Genomic DNA, 20,904 nt, shown 5'->3' with positions numbered 1-20,904 from the left:
GATTTCGAGAGCAAGGCCGTGCCAGCCCTGTTTATACACATAACTGGGGGCCGAATTGCAAAGCCCGGGGGAAATGGCACTTTTTTTTTCCGGCGTCCCGTCTTACCTCAGGTCCTCTGGGACTGCTTTGCTGGGCTGCGAATTGTAAGGCGCACAGGGAAGGGCTCTCCCAAGTCCCTGATCCTGGCTGCCTGGAAGGTATCTGGTGGTCCTGCGTGGTCTGCAGCTGAGCGGCAGCCTCCCTCGGAAAACGGCCGGTGTGAAATCGAGACACTGAAGCTCAGAGTAGGCGGTGGATGAGCAGCGTGGTTAGGCTGGAAGGGACGGCAGGCCGCCGAGCGGGCCCTGATGGGGCATCCCGAGCAGGGATGGCTTGCGGGGCTGCCACCATTGCCGTCTCACGTCAGCTTCGGGTCTACGTAGGCTTTGGGGTGGTGCGGACTGCAAGTAAAGCCGACGCTGTAGCAAGACGGGCAGCCTTACAGCCCGGGTGAGGAACCCAGCGGGGTTCGGATGGGCTGACTTCCCTCCTGAGCTGCCCTTCAGCAAGCGACCGTCCCTCCGGTCCTTGCCCAAAGGGAAAACCTATTTTCCCCGGCTCTGCTCAGCCCCTAAGCCCGCGTCCCCAGGCTGCCGCAGGTGCCCAGCACCTCGGCTCCGGGAGAACCCCATCCCGCGGGGTACCCGGGGCAGCTCTCACCTCCCTCGCTCTTCTTCTTTGCTTTCCAGCCCTGCTCCTCCCAGCCCGGCAGCAACGGGGAGCATCCCCGAACCGGGCGGTCCCTGCTCCGTCGCCCGGGCGGGACCAGCAGCCCCCCCCCCCCCCGCCCGCCCCAGCTCGGCGGGGAGGAGCCGGCAGAAAGGGGGGGGACGACGAAAGGCTGGGTGGTGGCGGCGGCGGGGTCGGGGGGGGGACACACACACGGGGACGACTGGCCCCCGGAGAGCCGCCCCCGCCCCACGGCCGGGATTTACCCGCCGCCGGGGCCGCCCCCGCCGCAATCACTCCCAACAGCAGCGGCGGCGGCGGCGGCGGCGGCGGCGGGGGCCCGTCCCCGGAGGCGCTTCCTTCCTGCGGCGGGCGGCGGGGAGGGCCGGGAGCGTTTATAAATCGGGGGGGCGGGCGGCTGGACGGCATGCCAGAGATTTGCGGCGCCGGCCGGCCCCTCCGCCGCCCGCCATGCGGCGGCTCCCGCTGCCGCTGCTGCTGGCCGGGCTGGGCTTAGGTTTAGGCTTAGGCTTGGGGCTCGGGGGGAGCGGGAGCCGGCCGCCCCCTCGGGAGCGCAGTGCCTGGAGCACGATTGCTTCGGGATTTTTTGGGCGGCCAGGCCCTTCGCGGAGGCCAGCGCGGCGTGCCAGCGGGGCGGCGGGCACCTGATGACCGTCCGTTCCACCGTGGCGGAGGACGCCATCGCCTTGCTGCTCCAGAACCGCAGCGGGAGGCTGTGGCTGGGGCTACGCCTGCATCTCCCTTGCACCGAACCGGCCCAACGCCTCCGCGGCTTCCAGTGGGTGACGGGCGATCGCCACACCGACTACTCCAACTGGGCGCCGTCGGGGCGGCGGTGCGGGGAGCGCTGCGTGACCGTGTCGCGGGAGCTGCGCTGGGAGGAAGGGCGTTGCGAGGCCCCGGCCGACGGCTTCCTCTGCGAGTACAACTACGCGGGCAGCTGCCCTCGCCTGCCGCCCGCCGAGGGGCTCCCCGTCACCTACGCCACCCCTTTCGGCGCCCGCGGCGGGGATTTTCTGGCGCTGCCCCCCGGTAGCACCGCCGTCGTCCCGGCGTTGGGGCTGGAGCTGCGGTGCGACAAGGAAGGGGAAAGCGGGGGGCTGCGTTGGGGTCGAGCCGAGCCGGGCGCTTGGCCCTGTCGGTTGGCCAACGGGGGCTGCGAAGGGGCGTGCGGCGAGGAGGGCGGCCTGCCGCGCTGCTCCTGCCCCGACGGCAAGGTGCTGGCCACCGACGACCGCGGCTGCAGCTCGCCCTGCGCCGGCGCGCCCTGCCAGCATCACTGCATCGTCGCCGGCGCCACTTTCTTCTGCATGTGCGACTCGGGCTACCAGCTGGCCGCCGACGGCAGCAGCTGCGAGGACGTCGACGACTGCGCCGTGTTGCCGAGGCTGTGCGAACAGGTCTGCGTCAACACCGAGGGCGGCTTCGAGTGCCGCTGCCACCTCGGCTACGAGATGCTGGAGGGGCACTGCCGGCCCGTCTCCCGCTGCTACGAGGCGCCCTGCGAGCAGCGGTGCGAGGACGTGCCCGACGGGTACCGCTGCGGCTGCTTCCCCGGCTACGCCGTCGACCCGCAGGCGCCCGCCCGCTGCCTGCTCTACTGCAACCGCAGCCAGTGCCCGGCCGAGTGCGACCCGCACACCCTGTCCTGCGAGTGCCCCGAGGGCTTCTTGCTGGACGGCGATGCCGACAGCGGGCAGGTCTGCGTGGACATCGACGAGTGCGACATGAACTTCTGCCAACACAACTGCACCAACCACCCCGGCGGCTATGAGTGCCACTGCCACGCCGGCTACCAGCTCCTCAACAAGAACGACTGCGTCAAAATCCTGGAGGAGGACGGGGAGGGAGCGTACTCGGGGGATTTCGGGCTCGGACCCCAGACGCCCGTCCCCAGCCGGACCCCACCGAAGGCGGAGCACCTCCACCCCGGGGTGCTGGTGGGCATCGCCGTGGGCGCCCTCTCCGCGGCCCTGGCCCTGCTAGCCCTGGGGTACCACCTGGCGAAGAAGCGCTGCAGGCCCCCCGCCACCATGGATTACAAGTGCAGCGGCCCCCACGAAAAGGAGATGGGACTTCAGCCGGTCACCTCGGGGTGCGCTGCCTCCGGCCAGAAACTGTAGGGAGACCGGGCAGGACGGAGAGAGGGAGGTGGACGGAACTGGGTAACATTTACTTCCCCCCTCACCCCACCCCGCAATTTTTTAATGATAAAGAGAATTTGGGAAAAGCTGTGATCACCCCCCCCACTTCCAAAAACACTCACTGCTTTCCAGCCGGCTCTTGCAATACTCGCGCCAGAGAGTGGGGAAGGTGGAAGGCACGGAGCGCTGCTCCATTTCTGCAGCGGCGGGCGTTCGGCTTTCCTTTTCCCGAGCCAGCCGCCGGCGGCGGGGTGGGGGGGGGACGACACGACCTCAAGGAAAAAGCGTGCGTGTGTTACAGGAGGGACGTCTCCATCTGGAACTGACTCTTTAAATCCGCATCGACCGTGGGACGAGAGCACGCCTGCCACGGCTGGCCGAGTCGTTGCGGACCGTGGAAGGTCGCCTGCCCCCAAATCCCCCTCCCCTCGGCCGGGAAGCGTGCCGCTGGGCTGGAGATGACGGTTTGCCCCCGGGGTGGCGAGGAGTTGGGATGCTCCTGCCTTTGTCTGGGTTCGGTTTAGTTGTTTTTCAACTGACGGGTGATGGAAGAAGGAGTAAAGGTCTTGTGGTCAGCACTTTGCCTCGCTCCTCTGTCCCGCTCTGCCTCAGCAGCAGAAATCTCAGTTTTTGTTTCCCCCCCTCCCTCTTTTGCCTCTCACCTCTGGCAGCTGAGCGCTTTTCACCTTAAATCGCTAGCGACAGCGGGGACCCTGCTGAACGTCACCGTGTGAGGGCTTAAAGTGCCTGATTTCTATTCCCTCTGACTGTTTCGGGGCTTTCTTTGGGGGTGCGGAGGTTAAATGGGGATACCGAGAACACCAGGGTAATTTTTTCCGTGGTAGGAAAGGTCATTTGCAGCGCCGGGGAGCCTCGTGCTCCCCACGCAATTTCTTCCGTGGTTTTTTTGCCGTTGTTGGGTTAAACTGGTTTTGTTTTTTTTTTTTTACAAACCCACTTAAGCGACCCCTCCTGTCCACAGGGTTTTTTCCTGTTCTTCCTTTAGTCTTGTCCAGGGCTGAGCCTAATCCATGTCGAAGCTCGCGGCAAAACTTTCCCGGGGGGCAGGATCTGGCCCGCTGCTTACTTTCCAGCCACGGACTGGAGGGAAACCTGGAAAAGTATTTTATGCGTTTTCCCGGCTCCGTCGTTCGGCGGGGAGACAAGGGGCAGCTCTGCAAAGCCAGCACGCTACCGGGCAGAGCTGGGGGGGCTCCTGCTCCGGCGGCCGTGGTGGGGTGAAGCCGGCGGCTGTTGGTGCGGCAACGGGGCGAGCGGCGGAACGGGTGCCGACAGCTTTATGCCCGTGAAATAACGGCCTGCAGCAGAGCTTGGCTTTCCCGCAGGAAGTTTTGCAAGCCTGGGGTCAGAACTGGGGAGGGCTGGACGCTGCAGAGGGGCTGCAGAACTCGGGGGGGTTGTTGTGTCCCCCCGCATCCCCCCTTATGTGCTAAGTGAGCTTGCTATCACGCAGCGTTTCCCCCCCCGATACGATAGAGCTACGTTGCAGCCTCCAAGGAAAATAAAAAGATACGCGTTGTATGAACCGTAGCTTTCCTGATGTAAATGGTTCAACCCACTGTTTTATACACCCAGCACATTTGTAAATACTTATTTATTTATTGGAAATATACCCTACGCAATGCACAATCACATGGTGATTTTGTGTGTAGACCAATAAAGCTTTTACAGTCTGGTTTATAGAAAGCCGCTAATGAAATATTCTTTCTCCCCTTCCCTAAAACGGCTGGTTTTCCTCGCTGAGCGCCGGCCCGTCTCGCAGCCGGAGCTCCAGAAGTCGCAAACTCCGCTGGAGCGAGAAAGAGAAAAAAAAAAAAAAAAAAAAAAAGAAAGGAGCTGTGGGCTCTTAGCGGAGCATCAGGCTGAAAACATTGCCCTGCCGGTTATTTCACCGGTGGGATTAAAATAGAAGGAATGAGCCATAAATAACGGAGAATAACATCAAAAGGGCAAAGTTAAAACCAAGTAAGCTGGAAATGGCTAATTTAATGCTACCTCAGCGCGGCCAAGCTGGTGTAGCCCCAGTGCTATTCCTCAGCTGAAGTTTCCACGGGTACGTGTTTCAAGTACCACGAGAGGTGACGTTTACCCGGGGCAAAGAGAGCGGGATTCGGTTCTCCTGGATTTTCTGGTGGACAATACAATTTTGGTCCTGTGTGTGCTAAAATCCCTTTGCCTGGGAATTTGGGGGAGCGGGGGAGGTTTATTGGTGGGACCTAAGGTTTTTTTTTTTTCCTTTCCCCGTTAGCTGAAGGGAGGTTTGGGACTCCCTGGCAGCTGCCAAGGCTCAGTTTGCGTAGTCTCAAGCTCTGATCTCAGTTGCTCAGAAACAAACACACACACCCCTTTTTTTTTTAACGTAAAAGGAACCCAAAGGGGTCAAATTGATCCTGTGCTCTCAACGCCTTGCAGAGCTGATGCAGAAGTCCAGTCCGGTCCTAACCCCTCGCACTGCTACAGACGTAGCGGGGCTGATGGGCTTTAGGACTTTCCTCCGTCTTTCCGAGCATGTCTTGGGAAGGAACGGGAAAGTTTGCGGTTCATTATTCTGGAGGGGCGCCTGCCCGGTGGCTAGTCACTGTTCACTAACGCGTTTTGAAATCCTCGCCGTCCCTGATCCCAGCGGAGGCTCCTCGGTGCCGAAGGCAGCGGCGATAAATTACTCGGTCGACGTAATTAACTGTATCGCAGGCCAGTCTTATGGCTTTTTATGTTGTTGAACTGCACAGCACAAGGGAGGAGCGGCGGTGCGGGGCACGGCAGATTTGTCCCCTCTCCGGCCGGGGTCCCCTTTGCCCGTGCCTGGTGGAGACGCCCGTCCGGGGGCCGGCGAGGCCTGGGGGCACCCTAGAAGGTGGTGGTCTTTGTGAGGAGGGGTCCGGGCTTGCAGCAGGGCTCGGGGTGCACGGGCTCCTGCTGGCAAGGCAGAGGTGGGCACATGCAGCCCTTGCCCTTGTCGTCCCCCCGGGGAGCGGCGCAGTAGTCGAGGGGCTCTTCCTCCTCCTCCTCCTCCTCCTCGGCGGCCCCCTCCCCGGCGTGGCAGCAGCAGAGGCTGGCGTCGAGGCAGCGGCGCAGCACGCCGTGGAAAGAGTGCCGGAAATTTTCGGAGAGGAAGCCGTAGAGGATGGGATTGGCGCAGCTGTTGGAGTAGCTGAGGATGAGGGAGGCGTTGTTGACGGTGGCATCCAGGCGGCCGGGCAGCAGGAGGTTGACCAGCTGCACCACGTAGAAAGGCATCCAGCAGACCACGAACATGGCGACCACCATCAGCACCAGGCGCGTCAGCTTGCCCTCGGAGCGCCGGCGCTGCTGCCAGCCCACCCGCTGCGCCACCGCCCGCATCTTGCCCACGATCAGTAGGTAGCACAGCCCCATGGCCAACACGGGCAGCAAGAAGCCCAACAAGGTGGTGTAGACCACAAAAGCGGCCGACCAGGCCGGGCTTGGCCACAGGAGGTTGCAGGCCACTGCTTGGCCATCGCGGGTGGTTGCCGTACCGGCGAAGATGGGGATGGGCGAAGCCACCAGCAAGGAGAGGAGCCACACGCCCCCGTTGACCATCTTGGCCACCCGAGGACGGCGGTAGGTGGCTGCCCGCAGCGGGTGCACCACCGCGATGTAGCGGTCCAGGCTGAGGACGGTCAAGCAGAAGACGCTGGTGAACATGTTGAGCCCGTCAACACCCAGCACGGTGCGGCACAGGGCCCGGCCGAAGGGCCAGTGGTGCAGGGCGGCCGAGGTGGCCACGAAGGGGATGCTGAGCATGAAGAGTTCGTCGGCGATGGCCAGGTTGAGCAGGTAGATGTTGGTGGCCGTCTTCATCTTGGCGTAGCGCAGGATGACGAAGATCACCAGGGAGTTGCCCAGCAGCCCCAGCAGGCACACCAGGGCGTAGATGCACTGGATCACCACCATCCCCGCGATCTCGCCCGCCTTGCCACCCCACTCCGCCTGCTCCTGCTGCCGGCCGGCCTCCCCCGCGGCCGCGCTGGTGTTGGGGGGCACCTCGGAGGCGGCCCAGCTGGATACGGTCCAGAGGGGCACGCCGGCCGCCTGGGCCCCTGCCGGGAGCTGCTCGGCGTCGGCGCTCATGCTGGGAGGTGGTCCATGGACGGGACACCGCCGGGGACGGGGGCCAGCCTGCAGGCAGGGCACGGGCAGAGAGAGAAGGGGATGAGACTGCGGTGCGCGGCAGATGCAAAGCACTCTCCCTTGCCTTCCCCCTTGGATCACGGCCACGTGCGTTGGGCAGCTCCGGCTGTGGCCCCCCCCTGCTCCTTCCATTCACCCCCCTCCCTGCCCGGGCACCTTCACATCACTCCTCAGGGCAGCAACGTCGCTCTCCAGGCCGGAGCATCCCCGGCCCGTTCGGGGTCTTAGGGGCTGCGGGCGTGGGGCGTGCGTTAACCACGCGTGGGGGCACAGCGGCAAACCCGTGGCATGGCCTGGGAATCAATGCCGCCGTCGGCCTTAAGGAACCTCTGCAAATCTCAATGGTTTCATTAACCCCCACGGGGAAAGCAAACAGAAGGAGAAACCGAGCTGGAGATATTTTACCTCTCAGTCCTCCAGGGATGGAAAGAGCATCCCACTTCCCTCCCGGCGGGCAGCAGCAGGGCCTGGGAGCCGCTCCGGTGGGATCCGCGGGCTGTTGGCAATGCAAAGTCCTGCTTGACCTGAATCAGATGACCAGAAGGATCCGGACCTTTTAAAGTGAAAGACAGACCACGCTTGCCGGATGGGAATACAGCCTCTTCTCCCTCACCCCCCGTCACCTATGCCACGAAACTCAGCTTTCCTATTGAAAATAAATAAGCAAAACCAATCCGAGTTTCTGATTTACGCTCTCCGCTTTCCAATTGAAAATAAAGCAGCAGACCTACCCTTCCCCCTTTCTCCCTGAGGTGTGCGGTATTCCGCTGGCTGCGGCCACGGCGAGGGGACACACCGTCACCCACCGGGGCTTTGCCGGCTCTGAACCCTCCGAACCGGTACCGCGGCCCGTCCCCGGTGCTGCGGGTACTGCGGCGGGCGGGATGCTGCAGTCCGGGTACCGCGGCAGGGCGGGAGGGATGGGGACGGGGACGGGGGGGGGCTCCCCCCGCTACCCCGCCTCCCACTCGTGTACACACCCCCCCCCCCACACACACACACCCCCCGTACCGGCGGGTCCCTCCGGGGACCGGCGGGGTGTCCCCGCCCGGGGAAAGGCAGGAGATGGAGGCAGGTTGCCCTGGCGACTGTCGGTAGCCCGCCTCCCCGCGCTCCTTCCCGCATCCTTTCCGCGCATCCCCCTGCCCAGCCCTTCCACGCCAACTCCCCCCCACCCTACCCCACACCCCCACAGCCCCCCCCCCCCGACCCGATGCAGGCAGGGACCCCCGGCTGGCTGGTGGCCCCCCCTTGGCTGGGAGGAGAGGAGCATCCCACAGCCCCCGGCCTCCAAAACGTGGGGACGGGGAGGCAGCGGGGTGAGGACCGGCCTTTACGCCCTGAAAATCTCGCCCCAAATCGAAGTCTACACACAGAATTTCGTGGTGCAACGAGTAAAAAGGGGCAGAGATTATATATTTCTTTCTTTCTTTTTAAGCAACTCGTGTGTTTGGGGGTTTTTGTTGTTTTTTTGGGTTGTTTTTTTTTTTTTAATGAGAGGGATCAAGGACATCTTTGTGCCAAGAAATCACCGGCAGCAGTTCAGCTCGGTGACAGCCCAGGTCTGGGGCAGGCAGGACCCCTTGTCATCATCTGTGGGGCCGGGGACTTTCTGCTGGTGCAGCCCTAACCCCACCCTCCCAGTCTGGGCCATCAAGTGACGGAGCAAAGGACCTTTTTCTCAGTTGTCCGCATCTCACGCTCCCACGTCGCGGCGTTGGGTGAGCGCCCGTGGGTCATGGAGGTTTTGGGAAGCCGGGGTGGAGCCGCGAGCTGACAGCAAGCTGGCTGAATGAGTTCGTTTGTGCGGGGAGCGGGTTCTGACCGCACGGGTGGGAATATAGATAACTGCATATATTATATTACTGAGAACAGGCTCGACGTGCATGGGAAAGCAGGTGCATTTTTCCTCTTGGTGCTTAAATACATGACCGTAGTTAATTGTGCAGCTGGCGAAGATGTTTTGGCTATGACATCCCAGCTTAAATATCGTGGATGTGGAAAAGCACAGAAAGCGCTAGTACCCGGAGCTGCAGGGACCCCGGCACCGGGAGCGGAGCACCCCGTCTCGGCACACCGTTCCCCCCCATCTCCGTGGGGTGTTTTACCGGGGTGGGGGGGGGGATAGGGGACGGGAAAATGACGCTCCGGTCCACTGCGATGACACGCAAGTTCCCAGCGTCAGTGGCTGCCGGGCTGGGCGCCGAGGCCCAGGAGGGGCACCGTGCTCCAGGCGTTCCTGTTGCAGCCGGCGACCGGAAAATGTGTAATAAAACAATGAAACCGCCTGCAGATTGCATCGACCCCCTCCACCTCCCAGGAGGAACAGGAAACTTTTAAATGCTCTTTTACTGTAAAGGAGGAAACTCCTTCGCAGTGAGCAGGACTTTTGCCCACATTGTGCTGCTGGTGCTAGTCCTTCCGTGGAAAAGCTTTGGGTGGGGAGAACCAGGGATGAATAGCAAGTGCGTTGGCTGCAGGGGAACATTTTTGTGGCGGCCGGTGCCACGAGAGCCTCCTTGTAGGGGGCTGAGGGTGCCCTGACACAGGGGGCTGAGGGTGCCCTGACACGGGGTGCTTTCTTAGTGCCCTGGGAAGTACCGCTCCCGCAGCTCGGGGGCAGCTCTCCAGCTTGGGGTGATTTCCGAGGGGATCCTGCCCCCAGTGCTTGTAAAAGATGAGTTTTTCTAAGCCAGCGTGCTCCCCGTGGCTGGAAGGATGACCGGCAGTAATGGCTTTAAACCCTCTCCTGGCGCTGCCCTCCGTGCCAAGCTCATCAGCCTTTACCCTCCCTCCCTCCTTCCTTCCAAACCTCACGGAGCTGAGAGATTGGAGATGAGAGGCTCTTCACCAAGTTATTTTAACTGAATCGCCTAAGAAGCAAAACCAACCTGTCTTCCCTCAAGTGAAGCTCTCCAGATGGTTATTTTTAAAATAAAACACAAGTCATTCCCCCCCCACCCCAGCCCCGAGATAGCATCAAGTGGTATTTAAATAGGTTAAACACTCCCCCCCCCCCCCCCAACCTCAACACCCACAGCCTGCAATAATAAAAATTGGCTTTGCCAGATGAGATCTGAAGCCTTCCCTTATCGGTCTGTCGGAAACACACCGCAGGCTGGCACACGGATATGGTTTTTTGGATGCCAAGTGTCCACCCACCCGAGTCTGCACCCTCTCGCCTTACAGCCGCGTAAAGCCGGGTGTGCAAGCGTGCCCTTTTGCAGGCCTGCCGGGCGTGAACGGCGCGTAACGGGGGCTGCGTGCACGCACGTGCTCGCGCGGGCAGCTTTCCCTCTGACAGCAACCCGCAAAATACAGCCAAAAGAGTTAAAAACGGCCAACGAAAATGCCTCGTTCTTCTCTGATCAAAATGAAAAACCAATGAAATATAGTGCCGGGCAGAACAGACTGTAGGGTGGGTTTTTTTTTTCCTTTTAGGCTGTTTTTTTTTTTTTTTTCAAATCTTTCCCTAAAAAAAGAAATGTAGTTTCGAAATGGAACAGGTGAAATACTCCAATTTGAAAATGTCTGAAAAATACACTTTAAAATGGCACCCAGCTATTACCCCACGGTGCAAAGGGGGTTTCCAGCCCACGCTGGGCTCCGTGGCATGGCTGGTAAAGCTCGCGCCAGGGATGCTGGTCTGCATATAGATGTACCCAGCGGGAACATATACACGGGCAATAACGTGAGGCTGTGTCGAATTAGCCCCATTTCCGTGCCTCAGTGTTGATGTAAACACTCCTCACGATGAGGAACGTATCGTTTCCTTCGGCTAACGGTCCCCACGGCTGATTATCTCGTTACTACTGACTTACATCTGGTTTCGAATCTGATTAGAAGCAAAGACGGGCCGAGGGCTTTGCAGGGCTAAACCCGCCCCGGGAAGGCTCCTCTCTGCCGGGCTGGACCCTGGGGGCTGCCGGGGCTGAGGGCGTGCGTTTGAGATCCGGGGATCGCATTGCCGTTACGAAGTGCAACCGCTTTGTCAGCATCCAGGAGCTGCTTTCTCAGCTAAAAATAGGCTAATCCCTGCAGCAAGAGCTGAATGAATACAAAAATGACACTGCCAAATGCGCATTTTCCCCATTCTTAGCCTTTCAAGCTTGAATGTAGAACCCGAACATCTTCGCTTTGCAGCCTCTATAGACATTCCCCTCCGGTTTCAGTTGCGCAGAAGCCAAAACCCTTCGCATAGCAAAACCTCCGCTGGAATATTGTGCCAGGAGAAGGCAATCGGACTCAAAGGCCTGACCCCGCTCGTCCACCTGTAATTTTAGCGTTACGAAATTAACGGTTGCGTGGGTTCATTAAAGAAGAGCGATCGCCGAAGAGGACGGCTCAGCAGAAGACCCGACCTCATCTTCGAGGGCGGCAGTTCGCCTCCGAGCCCGTGCCCTGTTGCGCCCGAACGCAGTAACAGCATCCCGGCGGGCGGCAGCGATGGCCAGCGGGGCTGGCGAGCACCAGTTGCCCGACTTCGGTTCCTGCCCTTTTCTGATTAAGAAGGAAAAATACGTTTAAAATACCCTGCTGTCTGAGGGATTTCAATTAAATTTCAATCGGAAAAAATGTCAATTAATCTCACAAATGCAATTAAAAAAAAAAAAATAAAGCACAAAGTGAGATAATATCGTTACCGCTGGAGCGGAATACTCAAGCACAGAAGGAAGAGAGATTTTAAATGCGTTCAATCGTATTATAGGGTGGTTGGGTTCTGCTGCTTGCAGTTTCGTGCGGGAGCAGCCGTCGCGCCGCATATCCCACCCTTCCCCTGGGCAAACGCGGCTGCTTCAGCTACGGCTTGCGAAAAGACCTGACGGAAAGTGAGTTGAAACCGAGGAAATTCAAATACAGGTTCTGGGCCTCTGATTGCGCACCGGTATGGGGTAACACAGGGCTCCTCCTGAAAATCCCTGGCTCTTACGGAGAGGATGGGAGATGCTTCGTGGCCGTGTCGTGAGAACCGGCAGCTCAAGGCAAAGAGCAGCATCAGAAAAAAACCCCAAGTTTTTCCCCGACTTCAAAGTCTGCGTAGTAGGGGCATCCCCCACTGCCCTTTGAAGCCAGGGGAGAGGCTTCATCCCCACCCAGGCGTTTGAAAATCGGCATTTTAAGTGGTATTATTGTTATATGTTTCCCGGAAAGCTCTCTCTTACAATTAGCTAAATGAAAAGCAAATGCTCATCCCGGAGAGAGGCACTCCAAAAAAAAAAAAAACCCGACCTGACGGCTGGGCACCCTCCTGCCACTGCTATCCATGGCCGGGGACACCCTGATGCCCGCGATGCCCGGCTCCGTCTGCTGTGCGGCATGGAGAGAGCCTCTGGGTACCGGAGAGCAAGGAGGGGAGGATGCTGGTGGCATCAGGCCGGATTGGGATGTCTCCCGACACATCCGTGCGTGGTAAGGGGTTGTAATGGGAACAGGTGAACAAAATCATCCCGCGACGGCGTGGTTGCTGCCTGTGTTTGATTTTTTTTTGCGCACGCTTTCCTCCAGCAGAGTGAAAGAGATGGGAAAAAAATAAAACCCAAAAAACCCAGGAATTTGCACCAGGCTCTGTCCTGAAGGCCGTGACGGCCGTCTTCCTCGCACTTAAAAAAACGTTCGCTGAAAAATTCAGCCCAGCTCCATTGCCAGAGGACAGGACGTTACACAACGCGTTAGGGTTATTTTGCTCTCCTGGAGCACCGGGCCATCCCTACAAATGGTCTTTCTTTTTAAAAAAAAAACAAACCAAAAAGCCCCACGCGTTTCACACAAATGACAATAGAGCTCGGGGAGATGCGGCCAGTTTCTGCAGGGCTCGGGATTTCCTGGCAGGGCGCACGTATCCTTTGTTACGGAAAGCAGGCGTTATCAGCGGGGCCGCCACACCTTTGGGGGGGACTCAAGCGAGCTGTACCCACACCGGGAACAGCCCGCGCCCTTTGGGAACGCCATCCTCGCCCAGGGCAGAGCCGAGCGGGGCAGGGTGGCCGTGGCTGGCAGGGTACTGCCTCTCTCCTGCCTTCTCCTTCCTAACGCAGGCAAAAGCAAACGTCTTGCGTGTCCGGTGACAGCTCTCGCATTTTCATAAAAAATCCTTTCTTTCCAGCGATCACATTGCAAAACCAGAACTTTTTCAGAGTAAGCAAAACCTCCCCTGTGCATGAAAACCTCCTGCTCCAGGAGATCCCCCCCCAGCCCTCGCTGGGTTATTTGCTGAACGTATTCTGCTGGTTTTCTTTCTGGCCTCGGGGCTGTGTGACACCCCCGAGCAGGGACCCGCTTGGTTGCAAAGCCGGATCCGAGTCCCCCAAAAGATGCTGTGCCGAGTAACGTGTCTTATGCAAAACCAGGGAAGGAAGGGTTATTAAGGTCCCCCAAAAACCTGCTTAATTTCCCGGGTACGGCGAAGAAAACTGATTCTCGACGCCGCATTTTGGTACCCCCAGGGACGGGGTGATTTCCCCGCCACGCTTTCCGTCGCGTCCCGAGATGCCTGCAGCGCTTGGGTCCGTCGAGCAGGGAAAGGTCAGACCCCGGGGAGGGCAGCGGGTGTTGCAATAGCTTTCTGGACACGTTTGTTCACAGGAGTGTGATAGATCGGCAGCGGGTGAGTTACGGCTGTCCCCCTCCCGGGAGGATGTCACCCCCACCCTTCCCTTTGGGCGCCGGGCTGAGCCACCGGATGGGATGCTCCTCCCGGCCGCCCCCGTTGCCAGCACCCGGCTCCTTCCCTCCTGGCCCCTTCCCGCCCCGGCTCCGCGGGGACCTGCGAGCCTCCGACCTGCCGCAGCATCCCGCAGCGCCGCGGGAAAAACTTCGGCTCTTAAATAAGGCTTTGGCTTTCATGGATGGAGCCGGGTTTTGGCCCACGGGTCTGCAGCCTGGCCCCGGGGGGTGGCAACGAGGGGCAGAGAGGCAGGCAGCAGGCAGAGCTTTAGCTGCAAGCCGGCTGGCTCCACGCTGTCTGCCAGAATAACCCGAGAGGGGAAAGATGGGAGAAGGAGACGCTGGAAGGACGCTGGGCTGCGGGGCATCTCTTTGAGGTGGGGAGACATTTTTAGGGTGGGCTGGGAAAGCCAGCCCTAATTGTTTGGGCAGCACCAAAGGCAGGCTTCGTGCCTGCAGCCTTTCCCCTCCCTTGCAGCCCCTTGCAGCAGGCAGCCGGGCGAGCGGGCGATGCTATGGGAGCAGGCGGGCAGGGAGATGCATGGCGGGCGGCTGCCGGTGCGTAAACACTGGGGGTGCGCCCGGGCAGGGTGTCGTCGTCCCCCACCCCATCCCGAAAGCTTCGAGATGACAGATGCCGCATCCTGCCTTTGTTGGCAGCGGGCGGAGGGGCCGGGAGGTGCCGATAGCATCGCCCCCGGCTCCCCCCGGCCCTGGGAGAGCTGGCCTCTGCAGCGAGAAAAGGATCTTGGCTGGTTTGGTTTTTTTTTTTTTTTTTCCTCTGGGTTATCTCAGGAAATCGGGCTGGGGACACACATCGGAGGTTTATCCCAAGCACGCAAGCATGAAAGGGAGGTTTTGCCCCGTCCGTGCGGGCAGCGCAGGCTGGGAGGCAGGGTGCTGGAGGGGGGGGGGGGGGGTCCCTGCCCCTGGGGGGGGCAGCACGTTCGGTGGGCACAGGCTTTCCCATCCCAGCGTCTGCACTGACAACGTTGTCAAGATGCTATCTTCACCGCGGCTTGGGTTGTGGTGGTGGGGAACCCCGAATCTTGTTTCAGTGCCGCTTCTGACTCGAGTAACTGCTTGAGTGAGGTAGCAAAAGGAAATCCGGCACTTTCTAACGACGCCCGTTAACCACTCGGAGCAAAAACGTAGAGGAGAAGTCCCTTTTTCAGGAAAAAAGCGCCTTCTGCTCTGAAAAAGCCTTCGCTGTCGTACGAGGTGGGGCCTCGGAAAAGAAAAGCCACCGCAAGTACCTTTGCCTATCGATGCCCCCGAGTTTGGCGTGGGGAGCAGGGAGGAAACCGGTGTTGCTCTGGCCGTGAGCGATCTGACGGTCTCCCGGGGGCCGAGCGGAGGGGGACAGGGAGCCGGGATCGCAGAGGATGTTATTCCACGTAGGGGCGGGGGGGCCTCCCTCGGCTTTTTTGGGGGGGGGGGGGGGGGGAGAAGAAAAAAAAAGAAAAAGAAAACCTGATTTTTCCTGATATTGTTTTGCACCTCTAAAGGAAATTCCAGGACTGGGAACCTTCAGGGAAACAATGAGCGGGGCTGGGGGCGAAGGTGGGCTGCCCCAGGCTGGCGTGGTCCTCCTGAAGGCAGGGCAGGTCCCCGCGCCCCCGGCCCGGCTGTCGGACACGGTCAGGGCCTCTGCCAGGGCCCCCACCCTGTCACGGGTGGAGAAGACGAGAGCCGCGCTGCCGGCATCCCGCTGCCCGCAGCCCGCACTGGACGCGGGGCTTTGTTTTTGGCTTCGCAATTTCCTGCAACCTTGCTTTTTTTTTTTCAGAAAAACACCCGAATTCCAGAGCAGGTATGACATGGTGGGATGCTCCCTGGCGTTTACACGCACAGGAGAAGTCTCTTTTTTTCCGAGGGGCCGATATTTCAGCCTCGCTGCAAGTGTTTCTGCTGCAGGGGTTAACCGAGCACATCCATATCACTGCACTTTTTACTGAGATGCGAGTTTTAGGAGAAAACTATTATTTCTCCCCGCTCCTTCCCTGGAAGAACAGAGACGGCCTTTATTTTCAATGCTTTAAGTTTCCTGGGGAGCACAGCTCTCCCTTCTTTTAGCGTCGGCCACGCTCTGCATCCCTACGGATGGGGCCGTGCTTGCTTCGTGACGCTTCAGCCCGGACAACCGACGGCATCGCCGGAGAAAAGCAACGGCGTGCTGAGCCCGAGCGACCGGAGCAAGATGGGGTTCCCGTTGGATCCCGCATCTCCCCTCTCCCGCGGCGTGTGAACGGCATCCCACCCCACAAACTTGGGGGGGCTGCTGCGTTTTGCAGGGAGCTTGAGTGCTCCGGTTGCAGCAGCCGCGGGAATTCAGCATCGCGGAGGCGTCTGCTGGTATGCAGAGGTCTTCTGCGTCGCGGTGGCCACGGGTGACGCGTCGGGCTGTAATTGTTAATGACATTGGGTCCATCAGCGCTGAGGTCCACGGGCTGGATGCAGACATGCCCGACTACTCCCCATCCTTAGTAGGTTTGTTAATACACGTCGGAAAGACGTTTCTCCCTTCCTCTGGTCTCCCCGCTGCGTTTCCCTTCTCTCTGCTGAGGCGCGAGCGTTAAATTCCCGGCTTAGCAAAACAGGGTTCGGTGTCAAACGCTTCATTTCAGGTTTTTGCGAGGAGCCGGTTCATTTACAAATCACCAGCTGGAAGTTATTAGGCCCTTAAAACAAAATAAATTGCTACAAAATTGTGCCTCCCTGCAGTTGGTCTGCTATTAATTTGCGCTGAGTGCCGGAGCCAGCTAAAACCCAGCCCGCTGGCTTCCTTCTTCCCCCTCCGGCATCTTTCTGCACGGAGGAGAGGGCAGCGAGAGGGAGGGTGCGGGCAGGCGCTGGGATTTCGGGTGCCCGGTTCTCCATCGACGCTGGGTCCATCCAACGGTAGCTGCTTTACTCCCTGCTTTGTGCTGAAAAGCGGTGTGCTTCAGCAAGCAGCGAGGACTTGCTGGTAGGAAGAAACGAGCGTAAAGCACGTGGAAAAAGGGGCTAAATATATTTTTTAAATATTCAATCATTTTTTTATCTTTCACGTTTAAAGAGGCCCAGGCTGATTAACCCCGTGGGGCTGCAGCTCGGTGCCGGGCTTCCCTCCCCGCAGCAGGGCATCGCCCCTGCGCAGCCGTGCTCCTGCGTCCCAGGGGCTGCGCGGGCGGGCGGCCGGCCGAATCCCGCACCTCCGCCCGGATCCCGCACCTCCGCCCGGATCCCGCACCTCCGCCTGGCGCGGCCCCAGCTCTTCTCTGAACCGCCGGAATATTGCCACAGCGGCGGGAGCGCCATCGCTTCGTCCAGCTGACGGCGCCGGTGACACGCGACGGCGGGAGATGGGGCGTTTCGGGTCAGAAATACGCCGCCCGGTCCCTCCTTTTGCACTTTCTCAGGGCCAGGCAGGCTTTGGCGGGCTGGGGTGCATGCCTCCGGTGCTAGAGCATCTCCCCAGGGCTCATCCTGGCCCAGTGACGAGGATTTCTCCCAAGCGATGACCTTCTGGGTTTGGCCCCTTACTGCGACCCCGCAGAGCTAGAACGAGCCCTCGCTTTTCCGTCCAAACTCCGGCTTGCTTTTTGCTAGCCTTTCCACTGAAGCCTACCTCCAGTATAAGCTGGGTGTCTCCTCCACCAGCCCGGGACCACAAATCCCCAGCGGCGCGGGGAGCGGCGGTGCCTTGCACGAGAGCTGTTTTCGGGCTGGAGGAGGCGTGAGCCTGCCTGCTCGCATCCTGGCTCCGCGGAGCCGTGTTTGCTCCCCACCTTCGCCTCCCGGCTCCCCGCTTGCCCCCTCCCTCCTCTGTGTCTGCAGGGATGTCATTTTACGAATGACAGCGGCCGATGAAGATGACGCCCTGCTTTTGCCGAGAGAGCTGGGGATTTCCTCCGCCGAGCTCTGCTTCCCTTGCTGTCCCAAACGGAGTCCGGCCTTCCCCGCAAGCGCCGTCCGATGCCACGGCTGGTTCAGAGTACCACTTTGAGACTTCTCTTCAAAGCGATGCTCTGCATCTGGGCGGCGTGTCGAGGGGGAAGGATGCTCACCGTGATTTCTTGCTGTGAAGCGGCGTTGGAGCACGGAACGCAGCACAGCTGGAGCCGTGCCCTCCGTCCCTGTCTGGAGCTCTGCTGCCTGTGGGGAACTGGAGCTGTGGGTTAATTCATCATTTTCTGATAGAGCCGAGGGAGCATTTGTCTTTTCCCTGAATCGGTTGGCAATGAGTTTGTCTGGGCGGCCCTGAAGATGTTTTCTAACATTGGGAAAACTCCCTGAAATAAGCAGCCAGGGAAATGACCCCAAAATAACTGCTTTGGTACCAGCCTCTGCCACGGGCATCTTTCAGCAGGTTCCCGAGCCTGGGCAGCCTCTGCTCCTCCCCAGGGAGCAGCATTTCTCAACACGTGGGGCTTGTGCCCAAGGAGAGGAGCCAGGAGCTGCTCCTCTCCTCCCAGTCGCGTTGCTGCGATAGCGTGGTAATGAAACAGTGAGTCCCTTCCTTTCGCGGCTGCAAAGGCAACCCAGGGAGGGTTTGCCAAACCAGGCGGTGCCCAGGCTAACGATATGCCCCGTTAAAAGCCTCGAAGTCCAGGTCATAAAGTCTTCCTCGGCACCTAAGTACCACCAGGATCCGAATTTCACGAAGCGTTTACTGTTGGCCAACACACGCGTTTTTAAGCGAATAAACTGTTTGCCAAAGTATTTCCTAGAGCCGTCCCTGTCGTGCCCACGTCCTCGTCCTTCCCCTATTTTCCTCAGCAGCGGATCCAAACTTCTTTCTTTTCCTGCTGAGTTTGCTCAGAATCACAAAGAAATAAATAAGCCCTAGTGATTTGTATGACCTCATCCTGAAACGCTAATTTGGACAGACGGTTTGAGTTCGTTTTAACATCCCTCCAGCTCGGAAGAAGGAAGCGAACGTGTCTTTGCCCTGCCTTGCTCTATCTCCGTCAGAGCTGGAGGGACCACAGAAAATCACATCCCTCCTTTCAGGTGGGGGACGGGAGCGAGCCCTCAGCCTGCCGCCCCACGCGGGGCTCTCCCGGGGAAGGGGGGGGACGACAGGACTCTGCGGGGGGCTGCGGACCGTTTTCTCCCTCCCAGAACAAACCCCAGATCATCCCCACAGCCACGTTTGTGGGAGGAGGGTTTGAACCCAAGGGCGGCGGAAAAGCAGCACGAGTTATTTTGTGTCACAAAAAAAAAAAAAGGGGGGGAAGACGAAACCCACGCTGCTTGTATTTCGGATTTCTGACAGCGTTTACGCCTTCCCAGCCAAACTGGAAAGAAAACAAACCCCGGGTTCAACGACTGAAAAAATACTTGATCTGCTGAACAGGGAGAAGTACCTTCCTCTTGCTGGAGGGAGAGGGAGGGGAACTGGACGGGCCCCAGGGCAGCCCTCCCTCCCAAATAGCATGAGTTAGTTTATCAAAGAGCCTGAAAAATTTCAGCTGAATCAGAACAGTTCCTGGCAGTCAGCAAGACGTTTCTCATAAGTAAAACATCCTGGTGCAAACACGTCGCATCGGCTCCGCTGCCAGCGCAGTCCATGGGACCGTGACAGGATCCCGTCGCGTCCCCTCCTCCTTTCTGTCCCCTCCGGGGAACGCTGCTGTGGGACGGGGATGCTGAGCCCCTTGCAGGGGCCGCTCCCCATCACCGACACCCTTCCCGGGTTCCCCCCCATCTTTTTTTAGCCCGTCAATGAGGGGAATAACCTTGTGTTATTGTCTCCCTCTATACCGTGCTGCTGCCTCTAGCAACACTGAGGAATCGCCTCGGTTCTTCCCGACTCACAAGAATTAAGGGTTGGGTTTGGGTTTTTTCTTTTTCTGAGATATTACAGCATAATAATGCTATTATTCGATTATCATGATTTGGAAGGGGGAAGAAAATCTGTCCCCATTGTACGGTGCTCTGGAAACTTCTGCTTTCTACCTGCTTCCTAGAAACAGCCTTAAGCTTAATCTTTGAATTCCCCCCAAACCGTGCCGGGCACGCTGCACCCTCGGGGAGCTGCCCCACTGCGCACAGACCCCGACCAGCTCTTAGAGCCTGCTTTGGTGCAAAGGGATTTGCTCGCAGGGACTGCGTGCATCCCTGCGAGTGCGGGGATGCTGCATGTCCCGGGGGAGCCGTCGACCTGGGGATCACTGGTTTCGGGTGCGTAAGATTTGCAGTATCTGGCGTTTGTAGGAAACCTCAAAGTCAACAAATTGCAAGGAAATTGTCCTGGGTTTTAAGCGGTATATGGTTTTCCCTCTGCCCCGGTGTTCGCCATCCCCGCGTGCCCTGTGTGCGGTGGAACCCCCCGCCCCGGTGCCCGCTGGCAGCAGGCCTGCCCTGCTCCCCCACCATGGCTGGACCCCAAATTCACAGCCAAGGGGTCGGCCCCAGGTGGGAAAAGAGCAGGGGAGCCTGTGGATGCTGAGGGCATGCAGAGGGCAGAGCCAGGGGATTAATTAATGGCTAAACGAGGGCTCCTCAGGTGGTTTTTGTCAGGGTGAACTCCCATTTTGAGGGTGCAAAGGGCCCTCCCTGTGGGGTGAGGGTGGTGTTGGTGGGGGTAAGTGCTGGGAGAGGCTTTGTGGCTCCCGGGGTGTGATTGCTTGGCAGGGCTGAGGGGAGCGGAAAGCTGGATGTGCTCTTTTGCTGTTATAAATCTTGGCTGACCGGACTTGTAAGTGCACCCAGGGAGCAGCTCCAACAGATAAGGGTCAGCGCATCGCTCCTTGGCTTGGAACTCAGGGGGGTTGAAATGGTCCTGTGAGAGCAGGGGCCCGGTGGGCTGTGTGGGGATGGTGCGCTGGGAGCATGGTGTGTGGGGAAAAGCTGCCGGGTGCCTCTGTCCTCAGCTTGCTGAAGCGTGTTTGCAGTGCTGGCTTGCTTTGTTCTGTGTTTGTTGCCCCAGTGGTTTCTGCTGAAGAGCTTGGGAGAGCTGCTGTGTTGCCTGTGCTATGAAGCACTGGCCTGGGCTCTGCTCTGTTGCAAAGAAATCCTGTGGGACCTTGGAGAAATCCCTTCTCCTTTTGCCCGCAGGCTAGGGACTTGTTTCCTAACAGGAGGAAGGATTTGGCCTTCGCTTTGCATATCTAGGCATACTGCTGATGAAGCTGGTGCGGTGCTGCCATTGCAATGAAGCCCCTTTTGCTTTCTGCCAGCTGCAGCTCTGGCTTTTGTTTCATATCT

General features: G+C 59.3%; 2 protein-coding genes across 2 annotated transcripts; one reads left to right on the top strand and one right to left on the bottom strand.

The window, feature by feature from the left end:
* The first annotated feature begins 1,180 nt into the window (after window positions 1–1,180).
* THBD (thrombomodulin) lies at window positions 1,181–3,120 on the top strand. Its single transcript, XM_050893780.1, is given in 2 exon segments — window positions 1,181–1,249; window positions 1,252–3,120. Coding segments are annotated over 2 exon segments (1,671 nt in total). The 3' UTR covers window positions 2,854–3,120.
* A 2,622-nt stretch (window positions 3,121–5,742) lies between these two features.
* Window positions 5,743–7,002, bottom strand: SSTR4 (somatostatin receptor 4). The gene has a single exon (XM_050894603.1). The coding sequence runs from the start codon at window positions 6,985–6,987 to the stop codon at window positions 5,743–5,745; it is 1,245 nt and encodes a 414-aa protein (XP_050750560.1). The 5' UTR covers window positions 6,988–7,002.
* Window positions 7,003–20,904: the final 13,902 nt, after the last annotated feature.

The sequence above is a fragment of the Gymnogyps californianus genome, chromosome 3, assembly GCF_018139145.2.
Source record: "Gymnogyps californianus isolate 813 chromosome 3, ASM1813914v2, whole genome shotgun sequence".
Classification (NCBI taxonomy): domain Eukaryota; kingdom Metazoa; phylum Chordata; class Aves; order Accipitriformes; family Cathartidae; genus Gymnogyps; species Gymnogyps californianus.
This window is presented reverse-complemented; position numbering and strand designations above follow the sequence as displayed.